At 37.4% G+C, this 22,670-nt stretch overlaps 1 protein-coding gene across 5 annotated transcripts in view; it reads right to left on the bottom strand.

Annotated features, from left to right (window-relative positions):
* OFD1 (OFD1 centriole and centriolar satellite protein) overlaps window positions 1–22,670 on the bottom strand; it is a 344,344-nt gene that overhangs the window by 10,277 nt on the left and 311,397 nt on the right. For all 5 annotated transcript variants that reach the window (XM_069100608.1, XM_069100609.1, XM_069100607.1 and 2 more), the window contains 5 exons: window positions 19,641–19,830; window positions 18,000–18,130; window positions 12,098–12,209; window positions 7,871–8,458; window positions 6,438–6,582 (listed from right to left, as the gene is read on the bottom strand). In XM_069100608.1, coding sequence (XP_068956709.1) covers window positions 6,438–6,582; window positions 7,871–8,458; window positions 12,098–12,209; window positions 18,000–18,130; window positions 19,641–19,830 — 1,166 coding nt within the window. The remainder of the gene's footprint in view (window positions 1–6,437; window positions 6,583–7,870; window positions 8,459–12,097; window positions 12,210–17,999; window positions 18,131–19,640; window positions 19,831–22,670) is intronic.

Here is a 22,670-nt window from a genome sequence, read left to right as displayed (position 1 = left end):
AAAGGCAATGAGGAGAAAAATGCCTTAAAAAGCCCAATTTGCCAGATGGAAAAAGAATCTCAAAAGCTCAATGAGGAGAATCATTGCTTCAAAATTAGACTGGAGCAAATGGAAGCTAATGACTTTATGAGAAATCAAGATGCTGTTAAACAGATCCAAACAAATGAAAGAATAGAAGACAATGTGAAATATCTCATGGGAAAAACCACTGACCTGGAAAATAGATCCAGGAGAGATAATTTAAAAATTATTGGACTACCTGAAAGCCATGATCAAAGAAAGAACCTAGAAATAATCCTCCAGGAAATTCTCAAAGAAAACTGCCCTGATGTCTTAGAACCAGAGGGCAAAATGGAGGTTGAAAGAATCCACCGATCACCTCCTAAAAAAGATCCCAAAAAGGAAACTCCTAGGAATATTATAGCCAGGTTCCCGAAATTCCCAGATCAAGGAGAGAATATTACAAGCAGCCAGGAAGAAACAATTTGAATATTGTGGAAACACAATCAGGATAACCCAGGATCTGGCAGCTTCTACACTGAGGGATCTAAGGGCTTGGAATATGATATCCTGGAGGTCAAAGGAGCTGGGATTAAAACTGAGAGTCACCTGCCCAGCAAAACTAAGTATCATGTTTCAGGGGAAAATATGGTCATTCAGTGGAATAGAGGACTGTCAAGCATTCTTGCTGAAAAAAACCAGAGTTAAATAGAAAATATGACATTCAGATACAAGAAGCAAGGGAAGCATGAGAAGGTAAACAGGGAAAAGGAATCATAAGGAACTTATCAAAGTTGAACTATTAACATTCCTACATGGAAAACAATAATTGTAACTGATGAAACTTTTCTCAGTATGAAAATAGCTGAAGGGAATAGAAATACATATATATGTCTATATATGAGGGTATATGGGCATATGAATACATATGTGAATGTGTGTATATATGTTTACAGGTATACATAGAGGGCACAGGTCCAATTTAACAGGAATGGGATGATATTTAAAAGGTGGAATTAAGAGGTGAGAGAGGAATATAATGAGAGGACATGGGGAGAGACAGAATGGGGTAAACTATCAGAGGCAAGGGAAAATGGTTACAATGGAGGGGAAGAATAGGAAGGCAAAAGGGAATGGGTCAACTTTATTTTCATTGAATTTGGCTTGAGAAGGGAATGAAATACACACTAAATAGGGTATCTCACCCTACAGGAGAGTAGGGGGGAAGGGGATGAAAGGGGGGGATGATGGAAGGGAGGGTAGGCTGGGTGGGAGGGAAGTTGGAAGCACCCACTTTAGAAAAGGGATGGGATCAAAGTAGAGAATAGAACAAGTGGGAGGTGGGATGGGAGGGAAATATAGTCAGTCTTTTACAATACATCTACAATGTTATTGTTTTGCATTAGCCAGACCTTGTACAACCTATACTGAACTGCTTATCTTCCCAGTAAGGGTGGGTGACAAAGGAGGAAGGGAATGAATCTGGAATTCAAAGTTTTAAAATAAATGAAAAAAATATATATATTATTATTATATTATTTTACATGTAATTCGGAAATAAGATATACAGGCACTGGGACATAGAGATTCTCCATGCCCTACTGGAAAAGTCAAAAGGGGTATGGGAGAAAATATGGGAGAGAGCAGATTGGAGGGGATATCCTGTGGGATTGCTGTTTTGGGGTGGTGGGTACGGAAAAAAGGGGAGAAAATTTGTAACTCAAAATCTGGCAGAAATGAATGGTGTAAATCAGAAGTTAATAAAGCATTTAAAAAATTAAAAAGAAAAAAAAGAAATGGTTAAAGGGAGAGTTTCAGCGAAACCTGAACTCATGCAGAATGAAGCTACAAGAAACAGGAGAACAAGTTCTACAAAAACAGTACAGGAAAGAACAATAATTCTGAAATACTTAATCAATATGATCGTGCCAATGACCAACCAGAGCCCATCATACAGCATCCTACCTACCTTCCTGACGGAGGGGTGATCGTCTCCAGGTGGAGAATGAAACGTACATTTCTACCTTATGACCAAAGCGTGCATATATTTCCTTTGACCATACATATGTGGTACAAGATTGTGTTTTTCCATTTTGTTTTTAACATGGAAGCTGGGAGAGCTAAGGGCACTAGCAACAGTACTGTGACAATGCGTTAAAATAGAAGGTCATCGTAGCAATTAATAACCTTATAATTTTACTGACAATAAGATGTCCCCCTTGGGATGGTTCGGTAATGCAGTGAACAGAACGCCAGCCAGGAGGACCTAAGTCCAAATCTCTCCTCAGACACTTGACACACTTACTCTGACCTCGGGCAAGCTCATCTTCACACGTCATTTAAAGTTTGTAATGGCATGGGAATTTGAAGATCTTCCCTGCCCCTTAACAGACTTCTAGATCTCATTAGTCTATATTGTGGAACTCCAAAGCAGATTCAAAGTGATAATGGGTCACATTTCAAAGATAATGAAATGAAGAGATATTGTATATTAAACAATATAGAATGGATATATCATATTCCATATTATCCACAAGCATCTGGGCTAAATGAAAGAATGAATGGATTATTGAAAGAATAGTTAAGGAAGTTAAGTTTGAATCATTTGTATCAACATTGGAAAGATAATTTGTTCACTGCTTTATGTAATTTGAATAATAGACGACTAGGAGAAAGTAAGCCTCTAGCCAGAATGATGACCCCAAATATGAAAATCAGAAAACAGCAGATACATAAGATCCTAAATAATGAGTATTGGACTGCGAGGCAAGATGTCCCAGCTTTCCAAGAACACCAGGTTTGGCAGGATATGATTTACATTGTTTAGAAGACTTTTGGTTGGATAGAAAAGAAAGAAGAAACATCTCTACTGGGATATGTGTGAGAATCCCTAAAAATAATTTTGGACGGCTATTACCTAAATCCGATTTAGCAGCTCAAGGTATACATTTAGCTGAAGTAATATCTAATTATCAAGGAGAAATTATTATGACGTTGCAAAATTTGGGTGAGGAACCATACGGTTTTGTAAAAACGATAGAACAATTCAAGTGATTATTATTCCTTGTGAAATAATACCCCTTGTGAAACTTACCCTCCTTCTGAAATAACTATCAGAGGAAATGAAAAGTTTGGTTTGACTAACAGAATAAAATTGGGAGCTTAAGTATGTGTAAAGCAGAAGCCAGATGATGTTCCAAAGGCTGCAGAGATTACTGCACATGATAAAGACAATACCATAGCTGTTGTTAACTCAGGAGAAAATGATTGTCAAATTGTACCTTTAGCGCATGCATTTTACCGTGAATGAGGTTATGATAGTGAGTTCATGGACTCCAGAAGCATGGCTGACCCTATTTTTGTCTTTTTTGTCTGTTAAACTTGTTTGTGAGATTTGTTTTCCACAGGCTTGGTACCCTCCACCTGCAGATGCCTGATTGCTTAAGCCAGATGTCATCCCCTGTCGATGACTGTGATGTGCCACTTCTGAAGCTGGCATTGACCAAGTTCCAGATGACAGCTAAAGAACTGACCTTTCAAATGGGACCTCCAGGCCTTGGCATTGACCAAACTCTGGATGACAGCTAAAGCACTGAACTCTTGAATGGGACCTCTTGGGGCAGGGACAGCTCTGCATTCAATTTCAGCTTGAAGTAGCTTTGGAGAAGAGACCTTCACCCCTTACCACAAGATTCTGAGCCCCATTCATTCGAGGCGGGGAGAAGGAGGAAGGATAGGGTGCTTGTGCCCAAGCCCCAAGCCCCAAGCCTACGCTATTGTTTTCTGTGCAAAGTTTTTCTCTTAGGATATAGTTATATTGTTGCAAAGTTCTGTTGACATCAGTTTTCCCACAGTTATCCCTAAACTTTCATTTATTGTCAATGTAATTTTGCTATGTAAGGGACATGAAAGATCTTGGAGTCGAATGTAATAGGAATGGGAATTTGAAGATCTTCCCTGTCTCTTACTAGACCTGCGCTGGAAGGGGGGGGGGCGGGGAGCACGGTTTGAAGACCTCCCCTGCTTTGAACGTAAACTCTGCCCCCTAATAGACTGAATGTAATCACATGGAGTCTGTGATGGAGGGAATTTGCTAAAGGGTGCAACAGAGCCCATAGGAAGCTTCCCTGCTGTGAAGATAATGAAAATAAACTCTGCCTCCATAGACTGAATGTAGTCACATGGAACCTGTGGTGGGGGAAGTTTGCTGAAGGGAAGCAGAGCCCACAGGGCGCTGGTGGTCAGAGCCAGAGAGATGGTGGCAGAGAGAGGAGCTCAGGGGAAGGAGAGAGGCAGGCTTCTGAGTAGATACTGATCCTGTATTGGTGTGTGGGAAGGCTGAAGGATGCTGTGGCTCTCAGTGCTATTATGGCTTCTGAATGTCTTTGGTACTATGGCGGAATCGGCTGACTGGTTTTGGCATTCAGTTTTCTGGTGTGCAAATAAATGCTTCAGTTCTGTCCTCTATACGGAGAGTTGGTATATTTTGTGATCGAACATCACGCGATATTTATAGTCACATTCTTTATCATGATTGTGGGCACTGTAAATATTGTATTGGTGCTACAGAGGTTTATCTATCAAGTATTCCTTACAACAACCTCAGAGGAGAAGTAGCATAAATATTACCCCATTTAACAGATCAAAAACTGAGGCACAGAGAGACTGGATCATGTCATTCCGCAGCTCAAGAAGTTTGAGTCATTGTTGCCTCCAGAGTAAAATGCTAACTCCTGTTATCTGGCATTACCATATAGCTTCTACCACAATGATTCACATTATTCTACTACATTACATCTAAATGGCCTAATTACTGTTCCATGTACATGATTTTTTTCCCTCCATCTGTAATGAGAATGTAAATTTTGAAGATCTTCCCTGCCCCTAGGCTAATGTGCACCTGAAGCCTGGGGAGGGAGGCTTGTTTTTCAGTAGATACTTCTTGATTGGCCAGTGAGTCAATAAGGTTGTTACATTCTCTGAGCCAGGAGAAGGCTATATAAGCCCTGATGTGTAGCTTTGTTTTGGGACTCACTTTGTGAAGTGTTCTGTGATTTGATCTGAATTCTGGGAAGCCGTTGTTGAGAGTCCCCCGGCTTTGAAAAACCCAGAATGTGGAAACCCAGATGTTGACTGGGTATGGATGTAATGGTTGGACAGTTTGGAAATCTGTCTACTTGATGTTTCTGTCTTGATAATTATGCCTGTATACTTTGAGGTTCAGGGTGCTGACCTTTTCTCCTGAACAAGGTAAACGATATATGTCTGACTGATTAAAGGAAGCTTGTTAACCCATTTTGAGTTGCTTTCCTTTAACAAAGCAGATCCAAGAACCTGTGGTAGCTGCAAACCCTGAGGACGTGCTTGGGGTGCTTGCTGCTACACCATCCTACACATTATTTACCAAGGATGTCTCATCTCCTCCTGTTGAAACCTTTAGCTCCTTTTTATATTTATTTTGGAGGGGGGAAGACAGGGCAATTGGGGTTAAGCGACTTACCCAAGGTCACATGGTCAGTAAGTGTCAAGTGTCTGAGTCTGGATTTGAACTCGGGTCTTGCTGACTCCAGGGCCGGTGCTCTACTCACTGCGCCACCCAGCCACCCTTTAGCTCCTTTTTAAAGACTCAATTTAAGGGTAACCTCCTATGACTTCTTTTCCTTCCTTCAAAGTTCAGCTTAGCTTCCACTTTTTCCATGAAACTCTTCGATCCTGTCGTACTGCTAGAGTCTTCTCATCCTGAATCTCTCACTACTCTGATTTGTATTATCTACTTCTCCTTCAACTTCTATTACAATTATTTGGGTACATGTTTTATTTTTCTATAAACATATAAGCTTCTTCAAGGTAGCAACTGGACAATTTTTTTTAAATTTCCAATGCCCATTTCAGCATTTCATACTTTTTAGACACTTAATGATTGTTCATAAAATGAATATTTATTTTGCTGAAAAAAGCAGCATCTTTCCTAGTGACATTACTATAAAGACCTTAGCTTTCATTATGAGGAATGTCCTCATCTGAGAATTCTCAGTGTTAATGAAATCTCAGGTCCAGTCCCTATTCCTATACTTGGTAGAGGGCTATATCTACACGCTAGTTTACACAATAGAAAGTAAGCTCCTTGAAGCCAGAGACTGATTCTGTTTTTTTTGTCTTTATACTCCCAGCACCTAGTACATTACCTGGTATAAAGTAAATAATTGAACCAAAGTATTACTGATTACTTCAATTCTACGAACCTCCCCTCCTCCCCACCCAACACTTATGAAATATATTCAGTTGAAAGAAAAAATTTAACTTGAGAAATTCTGTTTGAACAATGCACATTATATACTTCTACACAACCTTTAATAGTATGACTAGAAAACCCACGTCTAACACTCAGAAATAAAGTGAAATTATATACTTCAAAGAAATATAAGTATGATCTTTACCTTGTCTTCTGTTCATGATTGCTTGGTAAGCAAACAACTGAGATATTGGGAGCAGATACCGCAGATGAAAGTTGGGGTGTCTTTGGAATTGGTGATGGAATTTTGTCAGCAAGGTGACAGGGAGACATAACAAATGACCCATTACCTGAAAGGTATAATCTTGTATTTCACAATATGTTGTAAATTTCTAAGGGAAGACATTAAGACTATTTTTTAAACTGCTATCAAAATATTACAGAACAAATATAACTAGTTTCCATTATCCAAGGAATAAAAATTACCAACTCCCTCACATTCATGTACCTAATAGTACCTATTCATTTACAAATTACTTTCCTCCCAACAACCCTGTTAGGTATATAGTATATTGATAAGGGGGAACTAGAACCATAAAACATATAGCACATAGAATGTTAGAGATGGACAGAATCACGTTATCCTGGTGAGCTCCTCTTATCTTAAAAATAAGAAAACTGCAGATCAAGATCACATAGCCAAATACAGAGAATAACAACTCAGATTTTATGATTTAGTCTAGAACTCTTTCATAGGATCATAAATTTAGAGCTGGAAGGGACCTCAGAAGCCATAAAGTCCAACACCCTCATTTTAGAGTTGAGGAAACTGAAGGTCCTTCTACTGAGTTAAAAAAACAAACAAGCCCTATTTTTATCAATGTACATTATTTCATTACATCACTGGCTCTCAACACTTTGCTTTAAGGTTTTTTTCTCCACCTGACCTGAAAAATTCTTTAACTGTTATCATGTCTAGAAATGATCCTTCTTTTTCTAGCCACATTCATTTAACGGGTGTTTAGGGTTCCAAAAGTCTCAAGACGTTTGGGACAACCTGTAAGGTACACATAACACTGTTGTGACCAAGATTATTTTGTGGTAATTGAAATATAAGCAAGAGTCACCATGCTATGAGATCTCCAATGTAATATGATTCATCAGTTATGACATTTCCTAAGGAACTAAAGGCACCCATAAAAAATGGCTAATGTTTTGCTGTTGGAATCAGCCGACTGTTAAGCAGGCTGTGCCTGTCATACAAAATTAAATCAAACTTATGTCTTGAATAATAACATATTAATAATAATAATTCAGTACTAACACTTGTATTAATAAAACACATTCTACAGCTATGCTCTATATATTCATGCAAACTGTTTAAGGACAATGCTCAGCTTCAGCTGAGTCCACAAATGTATATTTATAAAATCGTGAACAACTTGTTTGTAGGGTTTTTTTTTTACTTTTTGAATGGTCAAGTCAACAAGCATTTATTAAGTACCCATCAACTTACGTGCTGGGGAACGGAAAAAAAGGCAAATGACACCAACAAACAGAATAGGTAACTATCATTTTCTCAGGTTACCACCTATGGTGGCTCTATAAAATGAGATATTCAGTAAAATAGCAGCTCACCTCCTAAATACATCTGGTTAGTAAGGCTTCTCCTTGCTTTTGGATGTGGAGTAGAGGAAAGACGTCTCGGGGAGGAGGCTCTCCTTTGCTGCGGTGTTTGGTTATCAGCCATCCCATCACCCTTTTCATCTTTAAGACTGCTGAGTGGAAGCTGCTCAGAAACAAACTTATCCTCTGCAAACATAACTTTTTCAGGAATACTACTACTTAGAATTGCTGGTAAAAGTGAAGGAGATTGATTCCTTGCTGGTGAAGGGCTTTTCACAGTAGCTGGAATAACTCGTTGCTGGTAATTCCTAAAGGCTTCTTCTAAGCACTCTGCCTCTTTCTCTAGCTCTTTTACCCTTGCTTTGGTATTAGCTACAAATTCAAGGTCAGCATCTGCAGAAGCATTCTCAATTTTGGAATGTTGGCGATATCTGCTCCTTGGAAGATCTTCTAACTGAACAACAGCATCAGAAAAGATCTGATTCTTCAAGAAATCATCTATATAAATATCATGAGGTACAATCTTGTCACTTGTGAAATCAATGACTGAATGATCAACCAGTGATGGCTTTGGGTTTCGGTATACTTCATTCTCTAAAGCTAGATATGAAAATAAGAGCAAATTAATTTCCAAAAATAGAAAAATTGTCTAAAAAGTAAGGTTACAATAAACTTTTAGGATTTTTTTTTAAATATGGAGGAATGAAATTAATAAAACTAATAAGAAAAATTCACATTTCAACAGTGTTTTGTGGGTTCTCTGTATATTCATTTGATCTTCTAACTCTTTGAGACAGTACTATTATTCCCATTTTATATAACTACTGCATCTGCATACTACATAAATCTGTTTTGATTTCTTCTCCAAATTTAACACAAATATGCGAGTACAACAAAAGAAAAATCAGTCCTAATCTCAGGTCAAAAACTAACACCTAGATCCAGAATGGGTTTCAATGTTCCAATGTTGCTCTCTGCAGCATTTAAACCATTCCAACACAACTTTTCTCTAAGTAGCATGAAGTCTACCTAATGTTTTCTTTCTTCCTTTTAAACCTAGAAGTCCGGAGGAACTTTTAAATGAAACTGTTAGATGTTACGTAAAGTACTAAGTGCTTTTATTGAATATAACCTCATTTGATCCTCACAATTGATGTTAACTTAGGAGGCAGAGGAGACTTTATACCTATTTTATAAATGAGGAAATTATGGCAAGCACTAGGAAAACTGTTGCTAGATCTCTGACTCTAAGTTGTGTACATTCCATTATATTACATTACAATGTGGCTTCACAAACTTTTCCCTACACGTGGAGTTAGAAGACAGCGTTACTCAAAAGTTATCTAGCTAATAATTAAACAAGTTCAGTAATGCATGAGGTAAAGAAGCTTTCATCAATGACTGGTTCTGTGGCCAAGGTCAAAAGCTAGGTTTGGGCAAGGCTTGCATTTGATGGAGAAAACAAAAAAACTTGAGTAGAGGAATGGTACTGAAATAAAGGACAAAAATACAAGCTACAGGAGGAAGTGACGGCTTTGCTGGCGACTTTGATTCGGCATGTCAATAGTTTGCTTTCTTCACTTAAATGAAATTAAGAATTTACTAACATTGTGAAGATTCAAAAAATTTTTCAAACATAGAAAAGTCAATTCAAAACTTGGGACTTGTACTTGGGTCTGATTCACACATGGTATTTCAAAGAGAACTTAACTTCCTCCATTCTGTAACCATATGCATAGCTGAAAACACAAACTTATGTGAATGCATATAACCAGATATGCATTTCTTATAATTCAAGGACCTGTGATTGTTTTCAATATCATTGCCATAACTCCTCTATGATTTGGTACACTTTTTTTATGAAATGTTGCAGCTGCTGCCAATTTAGGAAGGAGCCTCTCTGAATTTAACTAGGCTTGGCCTCAGATGACAGTCTTTCATTTGGCCAATATGTGAAGACTTCCTAGCCTGGCAGAGTTTAGTTTTTGGTGACATAGCCTTTGAGAGTAAAATGCAAACTCTTTCGGCCTGGAATTTAGGGGCCTACATTCTAAATAAATCAAAGTATTAGCTGTTCCCTGGAACCCGAGAGGCCATCTTTTACCTGCATACATTTACATGCCTAGGCCATCCTTTCTTCTCATTTCTTTCTCTTAGGTTTCCCCCGATACAAGGTAAGCTTCCCTGTTTCCCTTCTGTCTACTCTGAGTACAGATAGTGACTGGCAATGGCAGGTACTTAATGAAAGCTTGCTGACAATGATTTTACCTCAAGGCTCAGTTCAGGTACTACCTCCTCCGTGAAACTTTCCTTAACCTTCTAGTTGTTAGGGCCTTCTTTTTCTTCTCTATTCCATTACCTGATATTAAACTTGCTGTATTCCCCCAGGAGAACATAAGCTCCTTGAGGATATCAGGAGCTGTTCAGGGATTTTTCCTTAGCACCTAGCATAGAGTAGGTACTTAATCAATATTTGTGTTTTGAATTAAGAGCCCTGATTAAGAACCAAAGAAGAATTTGAGAAGAGAGAGCTCAGAGATACAGCATATTAAATCAGTATGAAAGTAAACTGGCAAGGCTTAAAACATTTTCTCTTTAGTCTTCAAACAGTAAAATTTACTTTCAAAAGATATAAGAGAAGAAAACTTTCAAACAGGCAATGTAGTGAAGTTCCAACTATTTATAAAATAGATGGACAGATGTGATCAAGGACGTACAGCAGTCAGTGACTATCTCAGAATTTCTACATCACTACTGAACATATTTGTACTGTGATCCTTGCACATCCATCAGGGAAAAGGGAAAAGCAATCTCTATTTGAATGATAAAACTGCTAAATCCCTCTAAGGGAAAAAAGGCTTTTGCTAATGATGATGATATTTATGTAACACTCCAAGGTTTATAAAGCATTTTACACATACTACGTCATTTTATCCATAAAACAACCCTACAGGGGCAGTTACTACTATTATCATCTCCACTTTACAGTTGAGAAAGATGAGGCAGAAACACAGCCCCAAAGTGTCCGAGGCTGGATCTGATCTTGGGTCTTCCTGGGCAGTGATCTGTTCCCTGCTCAAGTGAGCTGCCTACCTACAATAACAACAGAGATAGCTCACCTTTATAAAGCCCTGTAAGTTTTACAAAGTATTCATTATCTCTCTCATTTGACTTTTATAACAACTTTGTGATGCATGTTCTATTATTATCCTCATTTTACTGATGGAGAAAGTGAAGCTGAGAGGTCTGCTAAAAGTTTGAGTTAGGATTTGAACTCAGGTGTTCCTACTGAGCAAATCTAGAGTTCTATCAGGGGTGGGGAGCCTGTGGCTTCAAGGTCACATGTGGCCTTCCTAGGTCCTTTGGTGTGGCCTTTTGATGGAGTCCAAGTTTTACAGAGCAAATCCTTTTATTAAGGGGATTTGTTCTGTGAAGTCTAATGCAGTCTAGGTCATCTAACTTCTTCATTCTATACTGGAAGGAACTACAGTAAATAAAATGGGTGAAAAACCTATTGCTCCAAAAGATACAGGAGTCTAACTGAACTATGGGGTGATACTAGGAAAATGAAAATGATCACTACGCAGTGTGCGGTTTGTCCCTCGTTCTCAAAGAGAACCATGACATCAGGACGATGACATGACTGGCAACTGAACTGCATTTAAGGGAGGGAGGGCTGTGCAAGGTCACCAGCCTCACTTTCTCTTCCTTACGGGGTGGGGGAAAAGCACAGGAAGAGCTGAGTTGGCTGCCGGCAACTGGCCAGCTGGGTCCCCACTGGGGCAGCACTTTCCTTAATTAAAATGTACACCCGACACATAACCGTAACGTATTATTATTGCTATTACAACAACCATGAATACTAAGTGTATAAAAAAGGAATGGACTTTGAAAAATAAGTTTCCTCACAGTAGTAAAATTACAGGTTAACAAAGCTTTAAATGATCAAATTCTAAATCCCTTAATATATAATATTGCCCAATCTTGTCTTAGACTAAAGATCAGTACAACATATTACCTTTGTAAAATGCTTCCAAAAGATATGCTACCACCTGAGGTTAATTACCTTTATTTAATAGACTTTTTGGCATCTCCCAAAATGGGCAATTTTATTTTCAAGAGCATATATTTTAGTTGCTCCCCTCTAATCAGACTAAAAAAAACACTTAATTGCATTTCAATAGACAAAGTTTTCTACAAAGAACCTTTATGCATTTATCTATAAAGAATTCTTCCAACCTGTTTGGGTTTGCCTAAGTTGCAATTTCAAGTCTCCAATCTGCATATTTAACCTTCTTGTAGAAGCTTCATAATCTAATATCTGATTCTTCAGGAGCGAACAATGCTCAACCTGAAATAAAGATATATAAATAGAAAAATTTCTATCATACATGCTTTAATTTTTGCTTTTCTAATGTAGAGGTCAAGCTATTTTCACTTAGAGAAGCCTCTCATTTATATTGGTAATATCTACTTTATTTGACAAACAAAAACATGACTTCTACTACACCTATGCTAGTTATGCCAGAAGTACCTACCTTACTCAGACCATACATGGTAATCAAGCTGCGGCATCTGCACTTCTGCAGAGGGGAGTCAAAAACTTTCAAAAAATAAAGATGCAGCCTTAAAAGTACTACTAAAGGGGGCAGCTAGGTGGTGGAGTGAATAGAGCACTGGCCCTGGAGTCAGGAGGACCTGAGTTCAAATCCAGCCCCAGACACCTGACAGACTTACCAGCCATGTGACTTTGGGCAAGTCACTTAACCCCAACTGCCCTCCAAAACGCAAAAAAAAGTACTATTAAGGAAATGGGAAATTGTTGAGTGTTTTATTTTTAAGACACTGTTCTTTAACTTTTAACTGAGTAATTATTACTAGTACTATTCTTGTTGCTGCTATGTAACCACAGGAGAATTTTCCTAAATAATATCTAAAAATGGGGGTGGGGTGAAGCCAAAATGGCAGATTAGGGTTCAGCTCCTACAAGAGATCCCCAAATGAAAACTCCCAGGAATATTAAAGCTAAATACTTCAAGCAGTCAGAAAAAAAACAATTCAAATATCTTAAGCCACAATCAGGATCACACAAGATACAACAGCTTACATGTTAAAGGGGTAGAAGATATAGAATGTAATATTCTGGAAGGCAAAGTAACTAAGATCAAGAAGCAAAACTGAGTGTAATCCTTCAGGAAAAAACACATAGTTAATGAAATAGAGGACTTTTAAGCATTCCTGATGAAAAGAGCAGAGGTGAATAGATATTCAAACTACAAGACCCAAGAGAAGCAGAAAAAGCTAACTTGATAAGAGTATTCATAAGGGACTCAAAGTTAAACTGTTTACATTTCTATGTGAGAAGATGATACATATAATTCCTGAAAACTTTATCATTCTTAGGGTGATTAAAAAACGTTTTATTATAGGAGACTGAAATGCTAAAGCAGGAAATCTAAAGATAATTGGAATAAAAGGCAAATTTGGCCTTGCAGTACAAAGTGAAGCAGGGCAGAGACTAACATAGTTTTGTGAAGATAACTCACTAGTTATAACAAACCCTTTTTTAACAATCCAAAAGGCAACTCTACATATGGACATCACCAGATGGTCAATACAGATATCAGACTGATTATATACTCTGCTGCCAAAGGTGGAGAAGCTCAAAGTTAAAACAAGATCTAGAGCTGTCTATGACTCAGATCAATAAGCTTCTTACTGCAAAATTCAAACAAAATGAAGAAGGTAGGAAAAATCATCAGACCTTATGGGTATGACCTAAATAACATCCCTTATGAACATGAAATGGAGGTGATGAACAGATTTCAGGGATTAGGCAGAGTACCTTAAGAACTACAGACAGAGGTTTTACAACATTGTACAAGAGGCAATAAAGAAAAAATTCTAAAGGAAAAGAAGCAAAATGGCTGTCTAATGAGGCTTTACAGATAGCTTAAAGGAGGAAATTGTAAGGAGAAAGGGAAAAATATATCCAACTGAATGCAAAATTCCAGAGAATAGCTAGGAAAGTTAAGAAGGTTTTCTTAATGCAAAGAAACAGAAGAAAACAATACAATGTGAAAGACAAGAGATCTTGTCAAGAAAATAAGAAATATCAAGGGAAAGTTTCAGGCAAAAATGGGCAAGATGAAAGTCAAAAAATGTTTGGAATGTAACAGAATCAGAAGAGATTAAGAAGAGGTGGCAAGAATACACAAAAGAACTACACAAGAAAGATAGAACATGACAGATAACCCCTAGTGTGGTGAAGGATCTAGACATTCTGGAGAATAAAGTCAAGTCAACGTGAGGAAGCACTGCTAACAATAAGGCTACTGGAGGTCATGGAATTTCAGCTGAGATATTTAAAACTCTATAAGATTATGCTGTTTAAGTACTGCACTCAATAGCCAGCAAATTTAGAAAACACAACAGCTACTGTATTAGAAAAGATCAGTTTATGTCCCAATCCTAAAGAAGGGCAATACCAAAGGAATGTTCAAATTACCAAACAAGTGCATTCATTTCACGTGCCAACAAGGTCGTGCTTAAGATTCTGCAACCCAGGCTGCAGCAATATGTGAACCGAGAATTCCCAGAAGAGCAGGCTGGTTTTCAGAGAAGGAGAGGAACTAGAGACCAAACTGACAACATTAGCTAGATTATGGGAAAAGCAAGGGAGTTCCACTTCACCGACTACACTCAAGCCTTTTGCTGTGTGAATCACAACAAAATGTGGCAAGTCCTCAAAGAGATGGGCACAGTAGGTCATCTTCCTTATCACCTGAGAAACCTGTAGGCAGGCCAAGAAGCAACAGTAAAAGCCAAACACGGAACAACCCAATTGCTTTAAGACTAGAAAAGGAGTCAAGGCTATATAATGTCACCTGAATTAACTTATATGCAGAGTACATCATGTGAAATGTCTGCCTGGATGAATCAAAAGCTGCATATCAACAATCTCAGATATGCAGATGATACCACTTCGATGGCAGAAAGCAAATAAGAATTAAGAAGACTCTTGATGAAAATGAAAGAGGAGAGTATAAAAGTTGGCTTGAAGCTTAACCTCAAAAAAACTAAGATCTTGGCAACTCATTTCATCACTTCCTGGCAAATAGAGGGAGGAGAAATGGAAGCAGTGTCAGATTTTACATTCTTGGACTCAAACATCACTGCAGATGGTAACTACAGCTATGAAATTAAAAGATATTTGCTCCTTGGAGGGAAAACTACAACATATCCGGACAGCACACTGAAAAACAGAGACATCACCTTGCCAACAAGGTCTGTGTAGGGAAAACTTTGGTTTTTCCAATAGCAATGTATGGCTGTGAGACCTAGACTCTAAGGAAAGCTGAGTGCTACAGAGTCAACACTTCTGAGCCGTGGTTCTCTGACAATCCTCTGGAAAGCAAGGAGATCAAATCAGCCAACAGTTAAAGAATTTAAGCAGGCTATTCACTGAAGGTCAACTACTGCAGGTGAAGCTTAAATACTCTGGCCACATAATGAGAAGACAGGACTCACCAGAAAAGACTTTGATGCTGGGAGAGACTGAAGGCAAAAATAAGAAGGGATGGCAGAAGATGAGTTGGACAGAAGAGGAGCTAATTAGATACTATCATAGAAACAACGAATATGAAGTCGGACAGACTTCAAAAGACAGTGGAGGATAAAAGGGTCTGCCATGATATGGTCAAGAGGGTCAAGAAGACCTGGACGTGCCTGAACAACAACAAAAGTTTACCGAGGGCATGAGTGTGAGTTGGTTGCACTGAAATCTTCTCCCCCAAAAAGGAAAAAGTGAAAAAGAGTGATGCACTGGGGGAAGGGGGGAGAGGCAGAACAAAGACATTTTCTCACATAAGAGCTACACGAGGAAGAGTTTTATGATAGGAGGGAAAATGGTGGTAGATAATACTTGAATCTCACTCATCAGAATTGGTTCAAAAAGGGAAGATTATATATTCAAGCTCAGTTGTGTATAGAAATGGAACTTACCCCACAGGAAAACAGGAGAGTAGAGAGAGAAGAGAGGGAGAAGAATAATAAAAGAGAAGGCAGACTATGAGAGGCAGTGTTTGAAAATAGACTTTTTTTTTGTTTTTTGGAGGGCAGGGCAATTGGGGGTTAAGTGACTTGCCCAAAGTCACAGGGCTAGTAATTGTTAAGTGTCTGAGGCCAGACTTGAACTCAGGTGCTCCTGACTCCAGGGCTGGTGCTCAATTCACTGCTGTCCCAGTAAAATAGACTTTTGAGAAAGGACAATATAGAAAGAAGGAGAGAAAGGGAGAGAAGAGAAAGAAACAGATGAGATGGGATGGATGGAAACACAGTTAGTAATCATATGATTCTGACTGTGAATGGGATGAGCTCATCCATAAAATGGAAGCAGATAGCTGAATGGATTATCAACTAGATTCCAACAATATGTTGTTTACAAGAGACACACTTAAAACAGAAAGACACACACAGAGTTAAAATATAGGGCTGGATCAGAATCTACTATGCTTCAGCTGTACTAAACAAAAAAAAGGCAGGGGAAGCAATCATGATCTCAGACAAAGCAAAAATAGACCTAATTAGAGGAGATAATTAGGGAAACTACATTATGCTAAAAGGTAGCACATTTTTACAGCATGTTTCTCTGATAAAGATCTCATTTTTCAAATACATATGGAGTATAGAACTGAGTCAAATTTATAAAAATAAGAGCCATTCCCTGATAAATGGTCAAAGTTTATAAACAGGCGGTTTTCAGAAGAAGCAATCAAAGCTATCTATAATCATATGAAAAAAAACACACGCTCTAAATCACTGCTGATTAGAGAAAGGCATATTAAAACAACTCTGAAGTACCTCTTCACATATATCAGAAATGACAAATACTAGAAGGGATGGGGGAAAAATAGGTACTAATGAACTGCTGGTGGAGTAGTGAACTGGTCCGATTATGCTGGAGAACAATTTGCAACTAGGCCCAAAGGGCTATAAAACCATGCATACATACCCTTTGACCCATCAATACCATTACTAGCTCTGCAACCCAAAGAGATCAAAGAAAAAAAGAACCTTTATGAACAAGATAGTTGTTATAGCATATTTATAGCAGCTCTCTTTGTGGTGGCAAAGAATTGGAAATGGAGGGGATGGTCATCAGTTAGAGAACAGCTGATTAGTTATGGCATATGGTTGTCATGAAATACTACTGTGCTCTAAGGTGGTTTTGGAAAAACATATGAACCAATGCAAAGTGAAGTAAGAACAACGGGGAGATTATAGTTTACAGTAACAACAATGTTGCAGTGACGATCAACTATGAAAGACTTGGCTACTCCGATCAATACAATGATCCAAAACCATTCCAAATAACTCATGATGAAAAAAATGCTATCCACCTCCAGAGAGAGAACTAATTTGAACTACTGAGTTCAAACTGAAGTATAATTTTTTTACTTTATTTTTCTTGTTTTAAAAAAAATAGTCAATATGGGAATATTTTTCATGATTTGACATTCATAATTGATATCACATTATTTAACTTCTCAGTGGGTAGCAGAGGTATAGGAGGAATGGAGAGAATTTGGAACTCAAAATTTAAAAAGAAAAAAACTGCTTAAAATAAATAATAAATGTAAATGCTTAAAAAATAACTTGGAATTGAACCTTTTGCATAATTTTTTCTTTAAAAAAAAAAAACCAAAAGGATATCTTTTTTTTTTTAATTTTTTTAAGCAATCAGGATTAAGTAACTTGCTCAAGGTTACATGGCCAGTTATTTCTGGGTGTGGTACTGAGTGTCCAAGCCCGGGATTTGATCTCCAGGTCGTCCCAACACTGGAGCTGGTGCTCTTACTCGCTGAGCCACCTGGCCGCCCTTAAGCAATTGGGGTTAAGTAACTTGCTCAAGGTTACACGGCCAGGTGTTTCTGGGTGGGTGCTAAGTGTCCGAGCCCGGGATTCGATCTCCAGGTCTTCTCAACACTGGAGCCGGTGCTCTTACTTGCTGTGCTACCTGGCCGCCCCAAAAGGATATCTTTTACAACAGATTGATTTGATCCATGTTTGCACGCCTACCACACATGTAAAGAAATATCATTACAATTTAAGAAACAAAAGAAATGAGAGCAAAAGTCACCTCATTTTTGAGCCGTTTTTCCAGGGCTTGTTTTTCAGTCTCAAACTCCTTCTGTTCAAGCTTTCTGGTATTTTCTGCCTTCCTTGATTCTTTCTGTAAAGCTATGAGCTCAGCTGATGGCTGAGTAGATCCTATAGTAATAAAAAATTCTAGTCACTATAGTCAAAATTTATTTCACTTACAAAAATCCACACTATACAACTAACATAACATACTTTGCACAAATAAGTAACACAGTAAGTTCGCCATATGTTGTAAGATTGCTTATGACAGCACTGACCCTATTAAATGAAATGAAACATCCTCCTTATTTTAAAACCTTAGGAATTAATAAAAATCTACCAAATTCACTTGAAAATATATTTTAGGTGTATCTCAAAAAAACTGCTTTCTAATTTTGCTTTCAAAAAATTCAAAAAGCATCTGAATGATCTTGCAATATCAATCTGTCTAGCTGTACTAGGTCTAGCCTGACATGTTTTACTTCTTTTTTTGCCCAACAATGTTAATAAATAAATAAATATAATAATATAAATAAATATAATATCTAATAATAAATATAAATAAAATAAATAAAAACAATAAAGCTGTCTATCCTTTAGCAACATTAGCTATTATTAAACTTTAGGCAGGCCTCTACTAAGCCACTGAACTAGAAAGAAAGGAAAATGACACAATAAGGAAATATTTCATCTTTAGACTAACATAACTGAGCTTGGAATTATTTGAAACAAATTATTTTGGAAAACTTTATGTAGTATAAATAACTAAAAAGTACGTAAGTCATCAAGTTTCATGGCTTAAATATTGTAATTCTCATCTCCTACACATCCTTAAGTGAGGCATAAAATGATGTACGTCATATACTTAATGGACACTTAATTCATTGCCATTCATTTAACTAACCTTTATTAAGTGCCTGGAGAGAGGAGATGAAGGGAGAATGGAACAAGCATTTATTAAGCACCTAGTATGTGATAAGCTCTTTAGAAATATAATGTCATCTGCAATGCAATATGCTAGGTTCTAGACATATATAAATACAACATTTAGATTAATTCTGTCTAATAAAATCTACACAGGAATTCCCATGTGACTACTTCATTTTTACTGATTACAGTCTTCGTTCCAAAGGAATCAACATATGGTTTGCATTAATGTAGAAAGCAAGAATATTACTCTTTCTCTAGGCTAATCAAAATTTAATAAAAAGTTAATTCTTAATGATTTAAAAATTTTTATGTCAAACGATTGCCTACATGACACAACTAACTTCAGCTCTTAACCCTATTCATCTTGCAAAAGGCAAACAGAAGCATCAAAACTACACCTCATTAAATAATTTAACAAAAGAATGTTCATTAAAATTTACATTAATTTCACAAGTACAGTATAGTTTCTTAATTCTTAAGTTATATCCTCAAATTCTCAAAAGGATTTATGGTATCAATGTGAGCGTTTTCAATAATGATGCAGATAGCAACCTATTTCTGTCCATCCTATGCACCTCTTGTTCATCTCTTCCCATACTTCACCTCAAATTAGATAGTTATAAACCACCCAAGTTATAAAATGGTTATACAGTTCTCATTCAATATGAATTCTGTGAATATATGGAACTGAAACAAAGATATTTCATACTTCTTTGAAGCTGCATGTTTTCATTTTTAATCTCTTCCATTTGTTGTTTAAGTAACTTATTTTGTGCCTGAAGCTCCAGTCTCTCTTCTTTTAAAAGCAGATAATCAGTAGTATCTTTAAGTTTTTCAGTCAGCAACTGGTTTTGTTTTGTTACTAATAAAATCTGTCCTTTGAGAGAATCCAATTCAAGCTGCAAGAAAAAAAGATATATTTGGACAATAGGTACTGAGTAGTGTAATGTAAAACTGAAAAAAAGAGAGAGCAGGATGAGTAAGGCAGGATTAAAACCTGGCTATGTCACCGTGGATCCAAGAACTTGAGATTCCATAAAATATTTATAGATTATAGCTTATTTAGGGGTGATAAATCGCAGAAAAATAAATTCTCCATCACAGCATAAAGCTAATCTATTACCTTCTAAGTAGAACTGTAACAGTCAGATAAGATACTTGTCTTAGATAAATGGATTCCCTTCCCAGTAAGAAAACTTAATTACATATCAAATTATTTAATAAATACAGAACCAAAGCAGAGGAAATCTGATGTTCATCAATCTGTACTAGTTTGATGAAACACCTCTCTTCACTGTAAAGCTATTTCAGACATAACAGAGGTCAATCAGGAGAAATACTTCTGGAGAAACTCTTATTCTCCAGGGGTCCTTTTTCTACATTCCACAGTAACAATCAAAGCATTGCATTTGATTTTGTGATTGCATCATCACGGTGATTTCAGGGTACTTTTCACTTATCATGATTTCTAAGTTTATTGCATATTTTAAATGTATTAAAATGATTTACAAGAATATAGACAGAATGGCTTCAAATCACACTATAAAAGGGTTACATCAATTCCATGAAATTTTTAAAACTTTTATTCAGTGCCTACTATGTGCCAAGCTAGAAGTCTGGCACATAACTAGAAGCTTATGAAACAAAGGCAAAATGAAAATAGGACCTGAGAGCTTCAAAAAAACCTGAGAAGACTTCTATGAACTGATAGCAAGGGAAGTGGCCAGAGCAATCTGTACCACATTGTAAAGACTAACGACTTTGAAAGACTTGAGACCTCTAATCAATGTTATCAATCAAGATTCCAGAGCACAGCTCATGAAGAATGTTACATGCATCTTGACAGAGAAGCAGTAAGATTCAAGATGCAAAATAAGATCTGATTTTGGACATAACTAATATGCAGATTTATTTTCTTTGACTATGCATATTTGTAACATTTTTTATTTCTCTTCTTTTTTCCCCCAACAGAAGAGGAGAAAGGAAAACAAAAATTTATCAATTGAGAAAAAGTTTTTTAAAGGTCCCTTGTCCTTAAGAAGTTTGTATTCTGCATAAAAACAATATGTACAAGAATAATCCAAAGTAATTTCCAAGGGGCAAGGGGAGAATGCTGTAATTTAGGAACATCAGGAAAGGCTTTAAGGTGGTACTGATACTGAGCCCCAAATAAAAGGTAGGATTCCAAGAGATTGTGCGAGTAGTTTTAGAAAGCATGATGTGTATAGGAGACAACCCATGTCAAGGTACTGAGACAGAGCAATGTTGTGTATGAGGGGATAGCAAGTAGGCCTATGTGGTTGTATATGACAGGAAGCAATAGGAAAAAGTCTGGAAAGATAGACTGGAATCAAGTTTGTGAAGGGCTTTACAAATGTTTATTATTTATTCTAGATAAAAAGGGTACGATTGAAACTTCTTTAGCAAGGGAGTGACATGGCTACATCTATGCACTGGAAATCTCTTATAGACAATTAGTCCTATCTATAGTTTCATTTGGATGAGCTTCAAAAAAGGTGTCCTTCAGCAACTTGTCAAAACTCTCTTGTTCACTACCTTTCTAATTCTAGAACTTTCGGGCCTTTTTATTTCGGGCTCACTTCTATCTCATGAGACAAACACTAGTACCTCTGGTGTAGAAAAATATCAACTCAGTTTTACCCAGAAGCAGCTATGGGCCCAAAAATGAATAGATCAATGAATCCCAAATAAAAACACAGAAATTGTCCCCACAGTATTTCTGTTGAAGGCAACAACAGTCTTCCAGGCTTCCAAGGTTCATACCACAGCACTGCCTTTAGATTTCAACCTCTACTCATCCCAAATATCCATTCAATTGCCAAATTATGCTATTTCTGCTGCTACAACACCTCTCAGATCTAATCCACTGGCTGGACTCAAACAGCCACTGCGCTAATTGAGGTCCTTGTCATCTCTGGATTTCTATAACAGCCTCTTAATTGGACTCCCTGCCTCACCTTTCTTACTATTTCAGATTATCCTATACACTACCAAGGGAGTTGTCCTTAAGTATAGATCTGAGGGTGTACTTTCCCTACTCATTCAAATCCAGTGGCTTCCTACTGCGTCTAGAATAAACTATGAACACTTCTGTTTAGCTTTTAAAGTCCCTCACAACTTGGCTCCCATCTAGATACTTTTTCTTCCTTTGTTCCTCACTCAAGACACCCTCTCTCTCCCATCTCCATGCATTTGCAACGGCCAATAACTAGAATGTCCTCCCTCCTTACCTTTGTCTCAGAGAATTTCTCTGTTCCTTTAAGACACAACTCTCAAATACTGTCTTATGCACGAAGTCTTTCTGATCTCTCCAACTGCTGGTGTTCTCCCTCTACCTTATAGTTCTTTGTATATAAAATCTTATTGCCTATATGTATGTATTCCATGTCCTCCATTAAACTGCAAGCTCATTTGTTCAGTTGTGCACGACTCTTTGTGACCCCATTTGGGGTTTTCTTGGCAAAGATAGTAGAACAGTTTGCCATTTCCTCCTCAAGCTCATTTTACAGATGAGGAACTGAGGCAAACAGGGTTAAGTGATTTGTCCAGGGTCATACAGCTAATAAGAGTCTGAGGCCAGATATGAACTCAGGAGATGAGTCTTCCTGCTCTAGGCCCAACACTCTACGCACTGTACCACCCAGCCATGCCCATGCCACCTCACATCAAGGTAGCAATACCATTTCAGAGAACAGAACCAAGAATTCCTTTTTAAAAA

Source organism: Petaurus breviceps, unplaced genomic scaffold, assembly GCF_028583685.1.
Source record: "Petaurus breviceps papuanus isolate PSGF00001 unplaced genomic scaffold, PetGlider_PUasm1.0 419, whole genome shotgun sequence".
Classification (NCBI taxonomy): domain Eukaryota; kingdom Metazoa; phylum Chordata; class Mammalia; order Diprotodontia; family Petauridae; genus Petaurus; species Petaurus breviceps.
Note: the sequence above shows the minus strand (reverse complement) of the source record. Positions and strands in the feature narration are given on the sequence as shown.